Source organism: Pleurodeles waltl, chromosome 2_1 (assembly GCF_031143425.1).
Source record: "Pleurodeles waltl isolate 20211129_DDA chromosome 2_1, aPleWal1.hap1.20221129, whole genome shotgun sequence".
Classification (NCBI taxonomy): Eukaryota; Metazoa; Chordata; class Amphibia; order Caudata; family Salamandridae; genus Pleurodeles; species Pleurodeles waltl.
In genome coordinates this window covers 655836090-655857092 of record NC_090438.1, presented here as the reverse complement: position 1 = coordinate 655857092, position 21003 = coordinate 655836090, and the positions used below count along the sequence as shown (strand labels likewise).

Sequence of the window (21003 nt, the reverse complement as noted above, 5' to 3'; positions counted from 1 at the left end):
TTGAAACAAAAGGCATCCTCTGTGAGTCTATTAGGAAAGAACTGCGTATCTATGTGGCTGTCTCTCGATGCCTGTGGCTAAGTGTTCGCTGGCTGTGGTGGGGGCGGGGGAGTGCAAAGCAGACTCAAGCGTGGTCATGTTGTCAAATCTGTTTTCTTCTTGTTAAGCTGCTCAGAGTGGAGAGACGTGTCTGGCTTCTCGAGCGTTTAATGCGCATGTGTGAACCAGGCAGAGCACAGAGAAATGCTCGTGGATGTAGGAAGGGATTCACACCGTCTCTGCTCTCTTTCTGTCTCATTCTCTGTTCCTCTCTCGGTCTTCCTCCCTTACTGTCTCATTCTTTCCCACTCTTCCACCCATTCTCTTCTGTCTCTATTTTTTCTGTCAGTCCAAAGGCTCGCAGCCTGCCCACCTCCTCCCATATGTTGCATTCAGCTTTGGCTGCAGGAGGAAATCTTGAACCCTGAATCTTCTCTCTCAGGATGTTTGAAGACATACTCGCTTCTCTTGTGATGACTTGAAGATGTGGATGTAACTGGGAGTCACTAAACGACTGACATCACGACAGCAAGGGAGAAACGTGGAATAGTTGGGTGATGTTCGAATGTAGTTGGCACTGACGTCGGGAGTTTTTCTGCGTTCATGGTCCGTCCCTTTGGTTCATTTGCCTTGGATGCTTTTTTGTCAGTTCTCATGAAAGGAGGAGAGAGACATCTAGGAACCATATCGGGTTTATGAATGGCACTGACATGGAGGAAATACCGTTTCAGAAAGTCAAGACCAGGCGGAAGAAGTGCAACTGCTCCCCCGGACCCCCTCTGGACGCCATAGCCTGCGAGGACGAGTTTGACTGCAAGGAGCTGGAGTCCCTCTTTCAGAATTACAACCTGAAGCTAGAGCAGACCTCCACTCTGAAGGCGCTGGCCGTCCTCATCATCATGACGGCCACGCTGGCCCTGGTGGAGCTCATGTCTGGCCCCAGCTTAACCATCTCCAAGGGCTCGCACCCCGTGCACTGCATCGTCTTCGTGTCCCTCTTCATCGTCACCAACGTGAAGTACCTGCAGGTCACTCAGCTGCAGCAGATCGTCAAACTCACCTTGCTCTTCAGCTTCACTTTTTCTTTCCTTTGCTGCCCCTTCTCTCTGGGCGCCTATGGGCTGGAGCCCCCCACGACCCCCGAGCAGGGACTATGGCAGCTCATGCTGGTGACCTTTGTCTCATATTCCCTACTGCCAGTGAGGACACTACTGGCTGTCGTCTTTGGGCTCATGGTGTCCGTATCGCACCTCATCGTCACCGCTACCTCTGTCAGTGCCAAGAGGCAGAGCCTCTGCAGGACGGTAAGTGACAGGGCAGACGGGGACATACCTGCCTGCACTCTGTGGCAGCGCGTTCCAGTCACCGGAACGCACTGTGGGTCAGGCGTCAACTGTTCTTCGACCGTTGCATTGCTGCAAAGCACCCGTATGAGGGAAGCTGCGCACCAGAGTGATACATGAACTTCCCAGTTAAGCAATATGTATTGTTTAATATGCTCTTTTAACCGCACAAGTAATGTTCGAAATGTTACCTAGCGCTAACTACCCCTGACGAGCGTTGAAATATAAGGGGGAACCTCATCCTACCAGCATATTGTATGCTGAAGTGAGAAGACGAGGAAAAAATATTATTTTACAAATCCTGTTTCAAAAGAGTTGATGTGTAGTGTTTCGTCTCTTAATAAGTCCAACAAAACCACAGGAAAAGATCAGGCAGCAGAGTTTCCTTTCCTTCTTTAAGGGGTTTCCTTTAAATACACAGTTGTACAGCCGAGCAAACGTTTCCCGGAGGCTAGCAGACCACCCGGTGAGGAGTTTAACAACCCTTGTCTGGTGGAAGTTGTATAAAGCAGCACTCATCGACGTGGGAGACACCTTAAAGGGAATCCCCCTATCAAAACGAGGGTTCCTCTCCCACCTGGTTGTACTTTCACCGTCATTTAGGTTGAACTTTCTATAACATGCCCAGTTGCGTCACCTCCCACACACACTCAAGCACAGAGTACCGTATGAAAACGGTTAATCCTTCTTTACTTGCACTCCGCAGGTTCGTGGCTGCTATTTTTACATTGCTCGGTCACTAATTCTAATCTATTGGCAGCAGTGACTAAATTGCATTAGGTTTTCATGGGAGGGGGAAGGTTTGGGTGGTTACTGATGGAGACTGGCAAATAAAGGCGCTTAAAATCGAGTGGCTGTTCATGCACGTGCAGACCCTTTTCTTGCTATCTCTATTGCTCGTAATACCGACACCTACCCCAACACATACACCTTTCGCGGTGCCCCGGAGTGCCTTTTGCTTGCGATGTTAATTTCTGTGATTTTCTGAGGTAGATGCAGTGCAGAGAAAGAATGGGTTTTCGCGCGATTTCCTCCCGTGCTGTTTAATCTACAGGAGAAGCCGGTATAAGATTTCCTCATACTTCGTTTTAAAATGTAGGTTGAGTATGCAATCACGTGACGTAGCAAATTATTAGTTTCCATCATACAAGAATTGGTTTGGATTCCACTACACGTTTGAAAGAGATGCTTCATTTCCTTTATGTAAAATAAAATATGCGTACCCAAAAGCTCTCGGTTTCATGTGATGAATGCAGTGTATGTAGCGGTGCGGCGGAACCAGGCTCTAATGAAGTGATTCGCACTGGCATATGGGATTAGTAAAGGGGCGGGGGGTAGGTAATGAGCTCCTGTGCGTTGCAGGCATTGCTTAAAAAAACAGAACGGGCCAGCCTCCTGAGAGTCCCAAGGGAAGCAGAGAAATGAATACATCTGACAAGCTTTATCCTCACTTGATCTGAGAGCCCCGTGAGAGCAACCAAAACGGCGCAGCAGCCGCTGCATTTTAAGACGCTCTCCCTTCCGTCAGCAACCGTCACTCAGCAGGCAGGAGGGAGTCTCAGGCAGCGCACCAGCACTTTCCAAGCAGTTTCAACTAAAATCCTCGTTCAGACAAGTAGCAGGCGAAGCATCATGCTCAACCTGTAATTGCTGCTTACCTGATATGAGATCCAACATGCGCCATGAAAAGTGGACAATTTAACAGTGTGTTGTCAGACAGACTCTCTCTGGGTATAATAGTATAATGCCATGACATATTGTCAGTTACTGCATTTAATTATGACCGCCAATCACAAATAAAGTTCTCAAGAAGGTACCATGCAATTAAAGGGGGCTGCCGAGGCAGTAAAGGCATCTAAAAAGTCAATGCACTTTCATACAGAACACTTAGTAGAGCAACTTACACAATCATGTATGGTTGGATGTTCCATGAGGCATGGACAAATCATGTAGGGCTTTGGCCATATAGTTTTAGCACTGTTGTTTACTACGTTATTCTCCTTATTAGGAAGGTACTATACTTAGCCACACAGATCCAAACGTAGTATTGTACTGTTTGCTTACAAAACTGAAGAGACTGAATTTATTTTGACTTGCTTTGACATGCCAAGGAGGGCTTTCCTGGAAGGCTTTTAGGGTCGAGCGGGCAAAGCGCTCTATCCCTGTTGTAATCTCTCTATGGGCTTGTAACCACGCCCATGTCATGCCCATCAGTTTGGTTGGTTCATGGTCTTGCCTTTCAAACTTCGCTTGATTTCATTAGTGAAAGTCATGCATAGGTCATGCCTTTTCCAGTGTTTTGCCCTCCTCGAGCGCACTAGCCAACTACTAAAAACATACAAGGCACCATGTTTTCCGTACTGTTTCTGGGCTGCTTTTTCTCTTTATTTCATAGGCAGCGTGATCTCGCTAAGCAGTAGTCGAGCGCTGTGCATGACATTGCCCCTGTTACATGGATGATTGCACTTTTGCCGGTAACGTGGATATTTGCACTTTTGCCGATAAGTTTCACTGCGAGCAAATTTTTACTTTTGTGTGTCGGCCTCGCGCCCAAGGTGGCTGTAGCCTTGCTTATGTGAAACTGTTTTACTTTTAATTTTCAGTTTATGTGGCAAGAAAAGTCCGGTTAGGAGTTTACAGCACTAATAGCTCTAGCTCGAGCAAACATGAGACCCATTGCATTGCAAATGCTTGTTTTCACTACTGTCACAATTAAACATTCTTAAGTCAGAGGCGTAACACAGGCCAATGCAGCCCATGAGGTGCCAGGGATGGGCGGACTAATCCTCCAGGTGGGCTCTATCTATTCAGGGAGCCCCATTCATCTCAAAGGCTAGGAATATTTGTGAGAAATTGCAGACTTTTTTGGGGGGGAGGGGGTGTTATCACATTCTGCAGAGAGGCCCCATAATTTTGCATTATGCTACTGCTTCAAGTGACAACATGATTGTTATGTTGTTCACTAAGTTTTATGATGGGAAAACAATTATCACATTAGCAGCCTTTTAATACTGTTAATAGCCGCACAAAGAGTTTGGTAAAGTTAGACAAATAAATACTAAATCAGGTCCCCTATATTTGTATCTGATAGAGGCACACAAACCTGTCACATACTTAATGTGTGATATAAATGCAGTGTCTGTCACACTGTCACTTAGGCGGTCATTCCTAGATTGGCGGGCTGCGAAGCGGGAACCGCCAGAAGACCGTACCGCGGTCAAAAGACCGCGGCGGTCATTCTGAGTTTCCCGCTGGGCTGGCGGGCGACTGCCAGAAGGCCGCCCGCCCGCCTAGCGGGAAACCCCCTTCCACGAGGATGCCGGCTCCGAATGGAGCCGGCGGAGTCGAAGGGGTGCGACGGGTGCAGTTGCACCCGTCGCGATTTTCAGTGTCTGCCACGCAGACACTGAAAATCTATGTGGGGCCCTGTTAGGGGGCCCCTGCAGTGCCCATGCCAGTGGCATGGGCACTGCAGGGGCCCCCAGGGGCCCCACGACACCCGTTCCCGCCAGCCAGGTTCTGGCGGTGAAAACTGCCAGAACCAGGCTGGCGGGAAGGGGGTCGGAATCCCCATGGCGGCGCTGCTTGCAGCGCTGCCGTGGAGGATTCCCTGGGGCAGCGGGAAGCCGGCAGGAAACCGCCGGCTTCCCTTTTCTGACCGCGGCTTTACCGCCGCGGTCAGAATGCCCCCGGAAGCACCGCCAGCCTGTTGGCGGTGCTTCCTCCGTCACCTACCCCCTTAATGTACGACTCGGAGTGTGAGGTTGAAAACGGGGTATTGTACAGAAGAAATGTCAACAGGGACAGTAGCAATTGTAGAAGCAAGATGCCTGACAATCCAGAAAGTGAGAAAGTATTGAGTTGTACATGCCTCTTAATACAGTATATAAAATAGGTTACACCCAATATAAAATTAGATTTCCCGGTCTAATTTTTCTAATACATCTCATTCCCCTGCGTGACTTTTCCCTCAACTTTATACCAAATGCTTTATTTTTGCTGATTCATGTATTGCACACGACGTTGCAGAAGTACAGCTGTTTTGTTTTAACTTCAGCTCACTAGCATTGAATCAAACGCACGTTTGTTTAACAAAGCTTACAGTCTTTCCACCGACCTCTTTACTATACATGATTGTTGTATGATAGCAGAAGACATGCAGGTTATCTCAACAAACATCTCTCCTTGACTGCCTCACAACACTTTCCAAAAGGCTCCTAATAATTTCCCAAACAAGAGTATATTTCTAAGTTAAACTTTCCAAATATTAATGCTCCCTCCTGATCACTTCACTTGCCCATTATTTTAGAATGCACATATCATTTTAAATCTAGAGGTAACACATACATTCATAATTTTTGCAGCTGTATTGTAGCCACAGTATTTCCTGTTGCAAATTCTCCATATGTCTTGCACCAGTCATTCTGCATGTTTAGGCTTTTCCAACATTGTAAATGTATTCTGCATGGTATAATGGTTATTTTACACAGACCTAAATATATAAGGCTGCTTGTTCTATAGCCTAAATAATGCATATGAAATAATTGGACAAATAATTTTCTTATTAACTTTTCTGATGTGCTAACAGTAAAAGTAGTAATATGGATGTTGATTCATAAAAGTTTGTTACTGCTTGACTGTGTTCAATTTTTTTGTATAAAATTGAATGATATTTTTAATGCTATTTTATGGTAAATATTTCAAACTCCACCAAACTGGGACAGACACACGCAACCCCCAAAAGTGGCTGGGTAGATAAATATCAAGAAGAGAACGATTCCTTTTTGTGCAACCCTTTACAAGTGGGACATACATTTGCTTATCAAGAGCAGATGAAGGTGCACCAAAACACTAATGTATACAATCAAGAGCTATATAGAAACACATTCTTAAACATACATGAATACTGTGTTGCTGTATACACAAAATACCTCTGTTTATTTTATGCAATCAATTTAGATATTTTGCATATGGTCAAACATTCATATTAAAAACATTCCATACATTGTCCCAATTATTTATGCATATATAAAATTCAAACACATTTATTGCACATAATTAAAAAGCGGTTTTCACACCCTTTAAAAACCACACACGAAATCAAATACTAAACAATACATACTGTCATCAATGTGTTTCAGTGGTACTTGAGATGGTTCTCCCCACCTTCTGCAGCACATAATATTACAAAACATACCCAAATTCTAGCTGACAAAAAAACATGCTGTTTCCTTTTTTTTAATACAACACAAAACATGTTTTACCCCATATGGCTCAGCTATGTTTTGATGCAGATCACTGCCCTGCAAGCACCTCCCCACATAATCCCATTACCTTTACAACTGGGCATGCGTGCTGGAAGCCATGACACCTTCCATTACCTTGCTCTGTCTTAAATATTTTCTTTTTCGTAAATACTTTCTTTTGTGTTGTGTGACTTTTTATTTTGCTGTTTGGTACTGTTAAACGCTTTGCACTAAGTTTTTTCTTTAAGCCTTGCTGCTCGAAGTCACAGCTACTCAGAGTTGAGCTAACGCTGATAGAAACTAGTTTTTCTGAACCCAGGACTGTTTTTTTGTGACTTTATTCCATGATAAGGCCCCCAGAGCCATATCATATAATACACCAAAATCCCCACAAGTAGAAAGGAAGGCTTGAAAAGAAAAGGGTGGGAGATAGAATCCTAGTATTTCTTTTCAAAATATAGTCCCAGGGACTAGTGGCTTAAAAAGGACATGGGTCCTAATGCAGTTGCGAAAATTCCTCCCTGCTATTTGGTTGTGAAACACAGACATAAATAAGGTGCTGTGCCCCCTTTGAATCTTTGGACGCTAGTGGCACTGCACCTACTGCACTCTTGATGCCTACACTCCAGGTGGGTTCAAGGAATAGAGAGACATGGGGAGTCTGTGAGTATGGCAAGACACAAGTTGTTTTGTAAATATATGTTTGAAGAGAATGGGTAAGGGGGGCCTTAGGAAGGTGTGGGAAGATAGGAAAGTAGCAGAATAGTTAAAGGTATTTTTTATTGTATCATAGGAAGTATTTTGATAGTGTAGGTCTGCCCCGGGGCAAAATGAATTGCTTCCTGTGAGAAATGCATGCATCTTTTGTAATGGATAGACACCTACAAAAGTGAAGATGTCCACACCTGACTAACATATCTTGAGCAACAAAGCTATACTATACATTGCATCTGAACAACGGAGTACCAATAGATTAATAAACAAGAAAAGGGTGCATTTACCTGTATGATAGCTGTGAAGGTCTGAAATTTACGAGTCTCTAATGATAGCCTGTCTTGCATATGTCTCCATTCCTAAACGTATAAGCGATACCTTATGCAGTGTAATTTAATATTCTGTTTTTAAACTATAGACAAATAAGAGTACATGGAACACTCTGATTTTTTTAGCTAATTATTACTGTAACCCCAATTGTATTTATATAGCGCTTACTACCCCTGATGATGCGTCAAAGTGCATTTGGTGACTAGCACACTACTCCGGAACCCAAAAAGGACTAGTGTTGAATTAATATAGGTAAAGACAAGTTAATTTGAGCGCAGACATGTGAGACGGTTAGTTGAACTGAATAGGAGATTGGAGGGATAGAAGAAGTAAGAGTCTAGAAACTGTTATTTGTGAGATCATAGTAGTAAAATGAAGTTTATGATGAGTAAAATGAGAGATGGTGAAGGGGAGAGTCTCTAGAAATGGATTAGAGAGATCATAGTAGCAAAATGAAGTTTGGGATGAGTCAAAGGAGAGATACATGAGGGAATAATTTAGAAAGGATTGCTTGGGAGATCATAGTATTAGTAGTAGTAATAAACTTTATTTCGGCACTAAGCCATAAAAGCCCAGAAGGATAAAAAGATAAATACAATAAAACAATAAGGAATAAAACATCACATAAACATTTTTGTGCTTTAAATAAACAAGAATATTTCTCATAAACCCAAAACATACTACAGCACTGTTACCTAATTAAATTATTCCTCCAAGGGACTTCAGCAACATCAAAGGAGGGGGTCATACTTAGACAATGCAGCTTTTCATGAACACATGAAACAGTTAAACAGTTAAATTATCCGACAACAAGATAGAACAACCAATTACATTTAATGAAGTTCATGAGGCACGTTAACGATGCTGTGAGATATTAAAATTATACATTTACCATTGGGGTTTCAAGAGCTGCTGCCCCACCCCCGGCTGCTGAACTAGTGCGCAACCCTTGACTTACTTGCCACATTGCCAATAACAATCTCCTACCTGTAAAAACAACTTAGTTGCTATCGTCAAACCTCAGCATCCAAGCCATTGCTCTATAATCACTAAGCCCCATTTTCTGGCATACGAAAATTATCTAATTCATCCTACAAACGCCATATGGCAGACAAAAGAACAAAACATGTTCAGTGTTTCTTTATCAAACCCACACATTTGACACTGATCTTCCTGGCCCCCTCTATGTTGCACTCAACATGCAATGTACAAGCCCAAAGGCAGCAATCCATAATGTAACTGCAGGTAGAGTCGCCTGGCAAGAGGCAGATTTATTTCATCCAAAAAAACATGCTTGTATGAGTCTTTAACAGGTTAAAAAGCTGATGTCAATGTCCCATTGCTCACTTGGGAAAGAAAAACAGAGTCTTAGGAATGCCAGTAAGCTTGTCTGAGCACCAACTTGATGGGGTTCCCAGCATCGCCGGGCATGCTCCATAAACTCTCCAGGCCTAATCCAAACAGGGCAGTCTTAACATACCTAATCCAAGGGATATTAGTAAAATCTGCATGGGACAGAATTTTCTCGAAACCCTTACGGTAAAAAAGGAGCTCGGGGGTAGACCAAATTCACCTCCAATAGAGACATATAATACTTTATCAGAAAAAAAGGTCCTAACCCTAAGTCCAGCCTAATGGGAAGCAAGGGTGTGCTAATGGGTAACCCGAGCAGCTGGCGCATAAAGCGATTCTCTACTGCTGTAAGTATTTTCACATCCAGGTGCCCCCACTACTCAGCTCCATAACCGGCTGATCCCAAAGCCTGGATGTTGTAAATTTGAATTGCTGGTGAGATGGGGTGGGACTGGGACCATAATAAAACTTTAATATTGCCTCCAACCACTTGCTCCAACTGCAGTTAACGCTGCTTAACATGTGTGTGCCACCCCAAGTTTTCATTAAGGGTTATACCCAAAGACTGAAACAAATTAACACGCTCTAGAGGGAATCCTGCTAATCTGGGTTTGGACCTGGTTGAGCGCCCGGGGTTTAGAATCATGTACTTTGTTTTTCTTACATTAATCTCCAGGTCTCCATTTTTATAAAAGTGTTCAAAGCTGTTCCACAGTTTCTCCAATCCCAGAGGTATTGTTGATATGAGTAAAGGGTCATCTGTGAACATAAGTGCAGGGACCCTCTGATTCGCCAATTTTCATAAATCGCTTTCTCACAACTCTAGGTGATCAATAAGACCATTGATATACAAGGCAAATAACGTCAGGGCAAGGAAGCAACGCTGCCTAACCCCTCTGTTCACCGGAAAGGCTTCCGTCAGTTCACCAGCGCTACCACATCTCACTTGTGCTTAATTGTCTGTATAAAGACTCACGATGATGTCAAGAAGACAACCCAGGACCCCCATCTCTGCTAGGACATTCCACAGATTCTCGCTTGGAACTAAATCAAGGACTGTGCGGAGATCAACACAAACAACATACAGATACCCTCTATCAAATGACAGTGTTCCAGAAGAGCAATTGAAGTCGAAACACCTGATCTAGGGTGCATACAGACTCTCCAAACCCTGCCTGCAGGGGGGACAAGATGTCATTTAAGGTCATCCACTCCTGCAACCTGCCCAGTATAATCTTACTAAGAAGTTTTTGTGCACAGTCAATAGGACTTATGGGCCTATAATTTGTTTAAAAAAATAGGAATGATTTTGACTCCAGCCCAAGTACGCAAACTTGGGGCCTCTTTCATAATGGCAGTAGAAACCAATGAAAAATAGGCTCTCCATCTGCCAGGGTCATTTTAAAACAGGCCACCCAGAATCTTATCAAGACCTGGGGCCTTATTAGGTACAATCTCCCCTATGGCTTTTACCAATTCTGGGACTGAAATCATGTAAGAGCCGTTATCTTGCAAGCTCCTACTTAACATAAGTGTGCCAACTACTCTATCAACTGGGAGAACTGCCTGTGTCCCACCATGGCAATATAAGGTAAAAAAGTGCTTGACCCACACAAATGCAGCTACATTGTTATCTTAGGAGCTAGCACCCTCCCAAGTGCCAGTCGCAACCAGGTTCCAGAAGGAATGGTAATCCTTAACACTAGCTGCCTCCTAAAGGGACTACCACTTCTTCCTCTCCTCCTCTTTTTGGGGGTCCAACATCACTTCTTTTTAGCCACATCTTGCTGTTTTGGTCAAAGAGCTATCCCACTCCTTAACTGCATTTACTAACTTGATTCTGGCTCTTCTACAGGAAGAATTAAACCAGTAGGATCTGCTCCTACCCTTGTCTGCAAAACTATCCTCTGTACAGAAAGCCTGTCTCTAAGAGTAAAAAATAACTCTTTATTTTCCAAATATTCTCTATTAAGACTAGCCCCAGATCCCCCTTGTGGCTAGCCACCCCTCCATACAATCCACGACCATACAATAAATATTGCTAATTGAGGACTGCTATAATTACACCCTGCTCCTCTTAGCTCTACGTTTATTGCTGGCAACTACCAAACTTGTCTCAGCAGTCATGTCAGAAGCATTAATAGGTACCTTAATAGATAAGGTCAACAAGAGAGACAGGGCATTGTAGTCTCTACCTGTGCATATCAACACAGTCATGTCCATTAAGCTAGGCAAGAGTCTGACATCTAGGAGTATATAACCAATAAGATTAGTGCAATTGACTCAAATAAAAGTGTGGGCTCCCAGTTTATCAGAAGGAGTTCTCCCATTGCATGCTCGCAACCCCTGGTTGAGGGTAAGGGCTTTAATTTGTAAAGCTATGGTAGACCACTTCTTAATGAGTGGAATACTAATCATAGGAATGTGCCACCCGATGTCCTCAGCAGCCAGAGGGGGCTGGTCATTGACACAGAGAGGCTCAAACTGGCAATTAAAATCGTCTCCCACTAACTCCCTAGCTAAGGTCAGGATAGTAGACGAGTGAGCATTCAAAATGTCTAACACTTTTGACTCCTTCGTATTACCTACAGACCTAGAATGCACATTATAAATAAAACGGGTCACTTCACCTGGAATCGTAAGAGTAACTTACAACAAATCAGGAGAATCTATCTCCCTCAATTGGCCTATTAGAGCAGTATTAACCCATATCATAAGGTCTCCAGAGGGTCTACCAGCCCTTGATGAAATTGCCACCTTACTATAGTTGGTAAACCCAGAAAGGTGCACGAGCACCAAGGCCCAAGTCTCCTGAAGGAGACAGATGTCAAATCCATTGATAAAATCACACCACTCTGGATTGGCCAAATTAGGGCTATAACTGCCACATTCAACAAAATTAGCTCTATAAGTGGATGTAATGCCTTTTTGGAATTCCTTCCTTCAGCTACATGTAACTGTGGACCAAATGCCCCACTACAAGCATCCAAAGAACCCAACCTATATTGGACAGTTTCTTGGGCTGGACGTTGGGCTGATGAACAAATAATGGATTGACTAATTGGATCCCGTGATTTATATTGCAGAAGCTCAGTGGCTCAAACTGGCAATTAAAATCGTCTCCCACTAACTCCCTAGCTAAGGTCAGGATAGTAGACGAGTGAGCATTCAAAATGTCTAACACTTTTGACTCCTTCGTATTACCTACAGACCTAGAATGCACATTATAAATAAAACGGGTCACTTCACCTGGAATCGTAAGAGTAACTTACAACAAATCAGGAGAATCTATCTCCCTCAATTGGCCTATTAGAGCAGTATTAACCCATATCATAAGGTCTCCAGAGGGTCTACCAGCCCTTGATGAAATTGCCACCTTACTATAGTTGGTAAACCCAGAAAGGTGCAAGAGCACCAAGGCCCAAGTCTCCTGAAGGAGACAGATGTCAAATCCATTGATAAAATCACACCACTCTGGATTGGCCAAATTAGGGCTATAACTGCCACATTCAACAAAATTAGCTCTGTAAGTGGATGTAATGCCTTTTTGGAATTCCTTCCTTCAGCTAGATGTAACTGTGGACCAAATGCCCCACTACAAGCATCCAAAGAACCCAACCTATATTGGACAGTTTCTTGGGCTGGACATTGGGCTGATGAATAAATAATGGATTGACTAATTGGATCCCGTGATTTATATTGCAGAAGCTCAGTGGCTGACCAGTATAAGCCATCACTCAGTCAATCTACTCCATCAAGTGGTTCAAACCGATTATAGATCAGTATACTGAAAACCTCACCACCTCTGGACTGCAGCGAATCAGGATGAACAGGAAAAGAAGGAAGAAGATGCTGCATTTGCCTAGAAGAGCAATAATGTTGTCTAGCAGAAGACCTTTAAAAATACCTCACAGGAAGAGGCTCAATAGTGGTATCCCTCTCACTTTGGTTATCTGCCCTATCAAAGAGCACTGCACAGGCCAGTGGCGAAAATCTAAAGTTGATAATAAATACAATCCCCTTCACAATCCACCCAACCAGGTCCCAGACAAGCAACCCATCAGATGAATAAAGTTTTGCTGGTCTGGGACAAGGGAACTTTTCTGTGTTTGACAAGCCATCGCAGTGTTTTGTTATATAACTCATCATATGATTCTGTTTGGTTCACAAGCAGCCTAGGTGCTCTACTCAGTATTACCACACATGGGCATTAAGCAGGAGGGAGATTAACCCTTGGTAAATTAGATGAAATAAGGCCCCTGGCATGTCTATCTGGTCTACCATCACCTTTTATGTTAAAATCCCCACTACCCGCCTCTTCCCAACTACGCTGGGACAAAGTTCGACCATCATGAAGGTTGGGGGGGCTGCTGCCGGGAAACTGCACCGCCTGCTGTGAAGTGTGGGTTAAACACCCCCTCTTCTCTTGATGGGGGTCAGCTGGAACCTTGCTGCAACCACCACTGATTGATTTCCCCCACCCAAGAACATCTCACCCTCCTGAAACTCCTCCCCACACAGTCAAATTACCCCTATTGTCTAGCCAGTTGCTTGCAGCTGGTGAGTTTCTGACTTGTCTTAGGGCAGACAATTCCCTATCAATGGAATCAAGGCGAGCATAAAAGGTGCTGAATTTGGCCTTAAGGAGCTCCCTTAAAACTATCTATACAGTTGGTGAGTAACTTCTCATTCCAAGCGGCTTTCGTCGAAGGGACATCATAAAAGGAATACTCTCACAATTAGAGGTGAGGGCCGTAGTAGACTGATGGAGTTGCTGTTGTAACTGGCCACTTTTGTGTTGGAACACCTCTCAGGTTCTTAGAATTCTGAGCAATGAAAATAGAGGGTTTCAGGTGAATACTACTTTGGGGAGAGTTTGTTAGCACATCAGGATTACAGAGTGATTGGGCCGAAGATACCCCAGGAGATTCACCTGCCTGTAAATAAAGTCAACATTCAGTAAGCTCTGTCTCAGTGCTAAGAACCACCAACGCCTATGTAACTCTTATCAATGAATGTACACTTGGGTGTGGAGGCAGGTATGAGCCGGACATCAGACTTTCTTGTTATCCATTCCGGTTGCCCACCCAAAAATAAAACTTATGTCCAGAAAAAAACAGCCAGAGCACAAGTCCTTATTTTCAAATAAGACATAAATTACCAAGTTCAACCTTAACACTTGCTGCATGTCATATCATGGCTCTGAGGAGCACACAGGATTACCTCAACAACTAATAGTCTCTTGCCTCCAGACCAACTGTACAAACCATGATAGAGGGATGACCCAGCCCAGCCTTGACCATCCACGGACATGAGCAGACAGGCCTGCTATTTGCCCAGCCTTTGCCCGGGCCCATGACTGGCCCCATCCCACGGTGCGGGAGTGGGATCGCTTATAAGCCTAGCGCCTCCTAGCACGAAGATGGCAATGGATGAAGTCCTGCAAGGCAGCCTGCTCTTTGAAGTCCTGCCAGTAGCAGCACCATTGCATCAGCCAACCTGCAATGCTCATAGTAGTAAAATGAGGTTTGGGGTGATGCAAGGAGGGAGAGCCTAGAAAGGATTATTTTGGAGATTATAGTAGTGGAATAAGGTTTGGGATGAGTCACAGAGTGGAGGAAGAGGATACATTGAGAGAGATATACGGTGAAACATAGAATAGTGCATTGGAGAGAGTCGAAGATTTGTTTCTTCTTCTTCTACAGTATAAGTAAAGTAATACATATATAGATACAGACATACATAGAAAGACTATACATGTATAAGGAAGATAATATATCAAGATTTAAAGTTGTATTTTATAAAATCAGACTTCCACGTGCTGCTGTACTTTAAGCTAATTTATTTGTTTATTTTTATACGTATTTTTTCATTGTACTGTTTCCTCAATATTTTAATAGTGAAGCACTTGCAAATAAAATAGTTATGATAATGTTTACATATTATGATATATAAATAAAACAGAGATCCTTAAGCATCTTTTCAAATAACATATGAATACTATGCATTGATCATTGTCGGTAACAACTTCATATAGATGTTGAAAAGCATGGATGAGAGGATAGAGCCTTGAGGGACCCCTGCTTTTGTCAAGTACAGTTTGGATAAGAAAGGGGGATATAGATGACATTTGTTCTGTTTTGGAGGTAGGATGTGATTCAGTCGAGAGCAGCCCCATCTATGCCAGCTTTGTAAAAGCTTTGTATTAAAGTACCATGGTCAACTGTGTCACAGGCAGCTGAGAGGTCCAAGAAAAGTAGTGCCATGACCTTGTTCCAGTCTACTGTGTTTTTAAGGTCATCCCAGATGGCGATGAGGACATATTCTGTACATAGTCCTGTGTAAAATCCTGCTTGGTAGTCTGAAAGTATGGCGTTATCTTCAATGAACTGTGACATCTGGGCGAATACTGCTCTTTCTATCAGTTTGCCCAGGAAAGGCCCATTTGTACTTGGTCTGTCGTTGCTGGGGTAATGTGGGTCAAGGTTTGTTTTATTTATTAGTGTGTGTATGTATGCCTTTTTACGTCTTAAGGAAAGATTCCAATAGTTAAAGAATGAATGATGATTCTTCTTACTGGTGCGGCACTATCAGAGGTAGTTAAAAGAATGTTCATGAAGATGTGAGGTTGGCATGGGTCAGAAGGGCAGCCAGCTGGCATGCTTGTTTTGACAACATCCATAAAGCCACTTTGTGATGTTTGTTTGAAGTAATGCAGAAGCTGGTTTAGCCTACTCCTAAAGGGGAGTTTTGGAAATGGGTTGGTGTTGGTGGTTTTCCTTTGTTTTCAATAGGAATTCAATATGTCTGCTTTAGTTGTGTCGTGATTTGCCAGTTTATCAGTGAATTCTTGAGTAATGGGACAAGTTCCTTCTGTGCATTTAGTTTTGCAAAAGCCAGTGAGAATTTCATAAAATTCTTTGTTTGTGCATTTCACATTTTAAATTTTGTCTAGCTTTTTTGATTTTTGACTTGTATATTCTGTTAGGTTTCTGTAGGTGAAGTTTGTCCTGATTGCTGTTTGTTTTGAACCAGGTGTGTTGCATCTTTCTAATTTGCTCTTTTATCTTTTTTAGTTCTGCACTTCTCCAAGGTGCTTGTTTGCTTTTGTCCTTTTTTGTTGTTTTGAGTGGTATTAGGATATCAAAAGCTTCCTGTAGGCACTCATAAAGTTTATGAATGGAATTTATTGTGTCTAGATATGTGTTGAATGTTAGTTGTGTTTCTAAGCATTCAAAATTAAGGGCCTGATTCTGACTTTGGCAGATGGTTTACTCTGTCACACTTGTGACAGATATCCCGCCTGACGTTTTACAAGTTCAATAGTATATAATGGAACTTATAATAATGCAGGCTGGATATCTGTCACGTTTGTGACGGAGTATCCCATCCGCCAAGGTCGTAATCAGGCCCTGAATTTATTTCATTGTCAATAAGTGTATGCATGTAAAGTGGTCTTACGTGTGTTGATTTGTGGTGTTTTAAGTTAGAAAGCTAGCAAATGGTGTTCTGACCATGTGACTTGAGTAATCCTTTGAAAGGTAACTAATTCTAGATTTTCAAAAATGAAATCTAGGATGTGTCCAGCGATGTGTGTGGGTTTGTGGATGATCTGATGTAGGTTCATTGTGACTAGGCCAGTGATATTAGTTTTTGGACGGGGCATATTGTTCCCTGTGTACTTATTGGTTATGCAAGGGAATACCCGTGTCTTAAGGCTGTTTCTTAAGGCTTTTTCAAAAGTAAAATGAGGAGGAGAAAGGGGGTCAGTAAAATGGGACTACCATGAGAAAAGTAGTGGATGCAAAAAATCAGTGATGTCATCTGTGGTATCATTTGAGAGGTCACAGATAATGTCATTTGTGAGGTAATGAGCAGAATATGGCAGGACAGGAGTTATGGTTTGTGTACCTAACCATAACTGGCATATTTGAAGGTTTGTTGGTATTCATTTCTAACCATAACTGTATTTTAACTGTCGCGTTAAGTAATCTTTGCACGTTTTTTCTAAACATATTATTGTTATGATCAAACATAAACGTTATGTCACTTAAACAGTGTTTTTTCAGAGAATCTTTTCAAATTTGATCTGATGATATACACATATGAAATGACTTGAACGCCATCCTACTGTGAGTGGTCAGCCAGTGCTGTGCACAGCATTTGGCTGTGTACTACGGGGATTACCCACAGGCCCTGCATCCATCTTCAACCAAGCCCAGCTTCCAATCTTCAAGTGGGAATTATGGCCCACATGCTGAGCTCTATGTCCAAAAAACACACCCTGCAATCAATCTGCTGCAGGTGATTAATCCTTTGGTGTCTGGCTTATGATCAGTTCTTGTGCCCAACCAGCCGTGGTGAAGCCTTTCCTTCTTGCACATGGGTTTCAGCCATGCACTGCAGGGGTTGATTGTTGGTCCTAGCCTTTGACCAGTCCCCGTGTCCAATCCTTTGAGGAAAGCCAAACTCCACTTTACTTTGCCTTCAACCATGTGCAGTGGACATTGGATGCTGGTGAGGTTTTTCATAGAAATGACAATCTGATCTTTGGGAACCATACATATTTCACTAAAAATTAAAAGAAGTTATTCCAGGACATAATTAGTGTTCCCTCCATTGCATTTACAAGCCGTTGTTTGGGGCGATTGAGTTTGTTTATTCAAAATTAAATATTTCATTTTTAATTTGGAAGCCAGCAAGATGTGTATATTTGGAGTCTGACCAATTGATATTAGTGGAAAAATTATTGCATTTCTAAAAGATATTCCAATCTTATATTTGAGTAACAGTTCATGTTGACTTTGACAGACATGTTACTGATCTTGTTGCCATGGTGGCTAGAGTGCAGTTAATGTCATTGGTATTAATTTATTACTCTGTGTGGGATTATTGCTCTGTCCATACTAATAAAGTATTATATCATATGTGACTGCTGATGTGTGAGCTGTGAATCCGAAATGACTAATCTAATCTGTGTGAACATGTCCTATCACTGTAATCAGAGTGCTAGCCCTGATGAGGTATTCTGTAAGATTAACCTGGCTCTGCAGGCTGTTGACTGAGGTCAACATTTGTACAATTTTTAATTGTTGCTCCGTACTCCTTCCAAATTGATGTTCAGTCATGTTCTATTTCTGAGAACCTGCTTGGAAGAGGTAGAATTGAATAAAGAAGTAGAATATAGATATTTGAAATGCTGTATACGTTTTTAAAAATTATAGTCAATATTAATTTGCATGCTCATATTTTCTTTTAAACTTCTCTAATTCCTAGAGATTTCTGTACATTTTTTAGTGAAAATTATGCAAAAATTTCACTTTTTGTCACATTTGTTTTAAGATTTGCTTATAGATTGTGACTTCAAAATGCACCTGGGCAGATTGGAATACTCATGGTGCGACAGGAGTCTACTGGAATATTTCAAAAATTGTGATGTAAACTGTAGTTTGTCTGTTTTTCCATAATTTTCTCAAAAGCAGCAACACTTCCTGCCCTATTTACTCTGAAGCTAGTTGGCTCACTCCCTTCGTTCACCCATTGCTCTTCGCAACGGGCATATAAGACCTACACATTTCAAAGCTCACTATCCATCTGAATATGAAGATCTTTGAAATGGTGTAGCAGCTTGATAATATCTTGTGATCTAGCTCAGTTTTCTTAACAAGAGGAATTAACAATGTCTTCCTCATATAACCAAATACATACACATCAGTAGGAAGTAACCCATTCATCTTCATATTTAATACAGTTAAGAGTGTATAAGACTCTTCTTTAGTCTCTTAGTTTGGACAAACCTCAGCAAGAATGAGCATTTTCATATCAATATTTCGTTTTTCAGAAACACAACTGCTGACCGGTTGAAAAATCATATTGTTAATCTGTAAGAGTAGTGGTCTTTTTTTCAACCAATATATACTAGGCTATCCCATATTAGAACTCTTCAATTGATGTTTTAATTTTTTAAATTTCTTTTTGTTAATTAAGATCTAATCAGTGCATTTCTCAATTTATACAAAAGACAATGGTGGTATATGTTAATTTCCTCAAGAAGTCACACTACTTTAAACATGCATATATACATTGGGGCAGATTTATGGAAAGTGGCGCTGCACTAACTGCAGTACCATTTTCCCTGTGCCCCTTAGCGCCCCGCCTACTGCCACCATGTGTGCGCTGTATTTAAAATATGACACACAATGGTGCAGGGTAGGGGCAACAGCATAATTTTTCATGACGCTATTAATGTGCTTTGCAGGCGTGGCACCAAAATATTGGTGCTACTCCTGCAGAGTACATATGGGTCCATTAAAAATAATGGAAGCCTCCTTTTGGCACATGCTCTGAGCAGGCATTAAAAGTGCCATAAAAAACAATTTCCCAGCGCAATTTTTTAGGCCCCCGTAACAGAGGAACGTCCCCTTTGCATGCATTATGCCTGGCGCAGGCATAATGTAGTGCAAAGGGTTACAGAGTGGCGCAATGCATTCATTGCGCCACTTTGTAAATACAGCATGGGGATTTTGGCCACAATGGGCCACATTAACGTAACAAATAATGACGCTGATGTGATGTAAGGTGGTGCTAGGGGACTATAAATATGCCCCTTTGTCTTTTTGGCCTACTTGGTTTTGGCCACTTAAATGGTCTTTCTACATACTCTTGACCTATAGCTGCGTTGTTGTTAGACGCTGGACATCTAATCCTAATTCTATGTCTCATTTTAATGATTGAGTTTTGTAATTTTGTTCCCTCCTTAAAATAAAGGTTGACTTTCCACCCTTTTAAAGAATGAAGATGGTTAGATGCATTATAGACAATTTCATCTAATTAGATACCAGTACCATGGGGACCGTCATGATCTAGGATTCAGTTCTATAGACATAAGCAATGTGGACTAAGTGATTGTGTAATGAGTTTCCACTAGGCCCAGCCCCATACTATCTTGAGTGTGGCTTATAAATGAACATAAGGTGCCACCACTATTTCATGACGGAGCCTTTCACAACATCAAATAGTCCATCTACTTATTTGATATAAAACGTCATACATCACATCTAGACTATTGTTAACATTCTCTGTTGTACTTTCCAGTTGCAGCTAAATTATTTTTTCAACTAGATTAAATAAAATGGAAATGAATGCACTTTCCAGTTATAGATACATTGTTTGCTCAACTGCATTATATAAAATGCATAAAATATGGAGTCCCTGCCTAATCCAAAAATACGAGAGATTAATCATATTGAGTGCAGATAAGGCTGCATTACAAATGAAGACCTGTGTACCATTACCCTGTTTTCATATATTTTTATTGATTTTTAGCAAGATCAAAGAGAAGACTCGGTGTTTTTGAGATTCAAATATTTGAAAGTTAACTCGGCCGTAACTAATTGAGACTTTTCTATCTAACCATATAAATAATTTCTTGTTTCACTAAATATGAAGATTATATTGCTTCATATAACCCAAAGCTCTAGTAAGTATGTCACTATTGAACAATATACATACACAGTAGTTCCTTGAGACTCATTTATTAACAACCTAACATTTAATGGGGCTAGTTAATGAATCGACAACATACATAAACGTCATAAAATATCACGATTTTTGTTAATAACTAGTTAGTTGACATTAATATAGTCACATGTAAACTCCAGACCCATACTGCTAAAAAAATAAGTGATGGCGCAGTTTTGTGTGGCATAAACAAGTGAGACTGGCTAAAGGACAATATAAATGAAGAAATTGCAGATTTGTCCATGAACCTCAGTTTTGCACATTTGCATTACCAATCATTATATTTGCACTGTAGGTTCACATCAGACATGAATACAGTTTTAAGCATCATAAGAGTGGATATTTTGTCCACAAAGTTGAACTTCGATAGGGTATTTAAAGACAGACACAAATATGTTGCCAAACATAATGAACAGTATATGAGCAAAAGTGCAAAACATAGTTGCCATACCGTGAAT

The 21003-nt window shown here is 41.8% G+C and overlaps 1 protein-coding gene across 1 annotated transcript in view; it reads left to right on the top strand.

The window, feature by feature from the left end:
• Nucleotides 1-208: 208 nt before the first annotated feature.
• The window catches only part of ADCY1 (adenylate cyclase 1), a 1375168-nt gene continuing 1354373 nt past the window's right edge, over nucleotides 209-21003 (top strand). Inside the window, exon 1 of the mRNA XM_069216207.1 lies at nucleotides 209-1343. Within this exon, the coding sequence (XP_069072308.1) occupies nucleotides 735-1343 (609 nt within the window). The 5' untranslated portion in view covers nucleotides 209-734. The remainder of the gene's footprint in view (nucleotides 1344-21003) is intronic.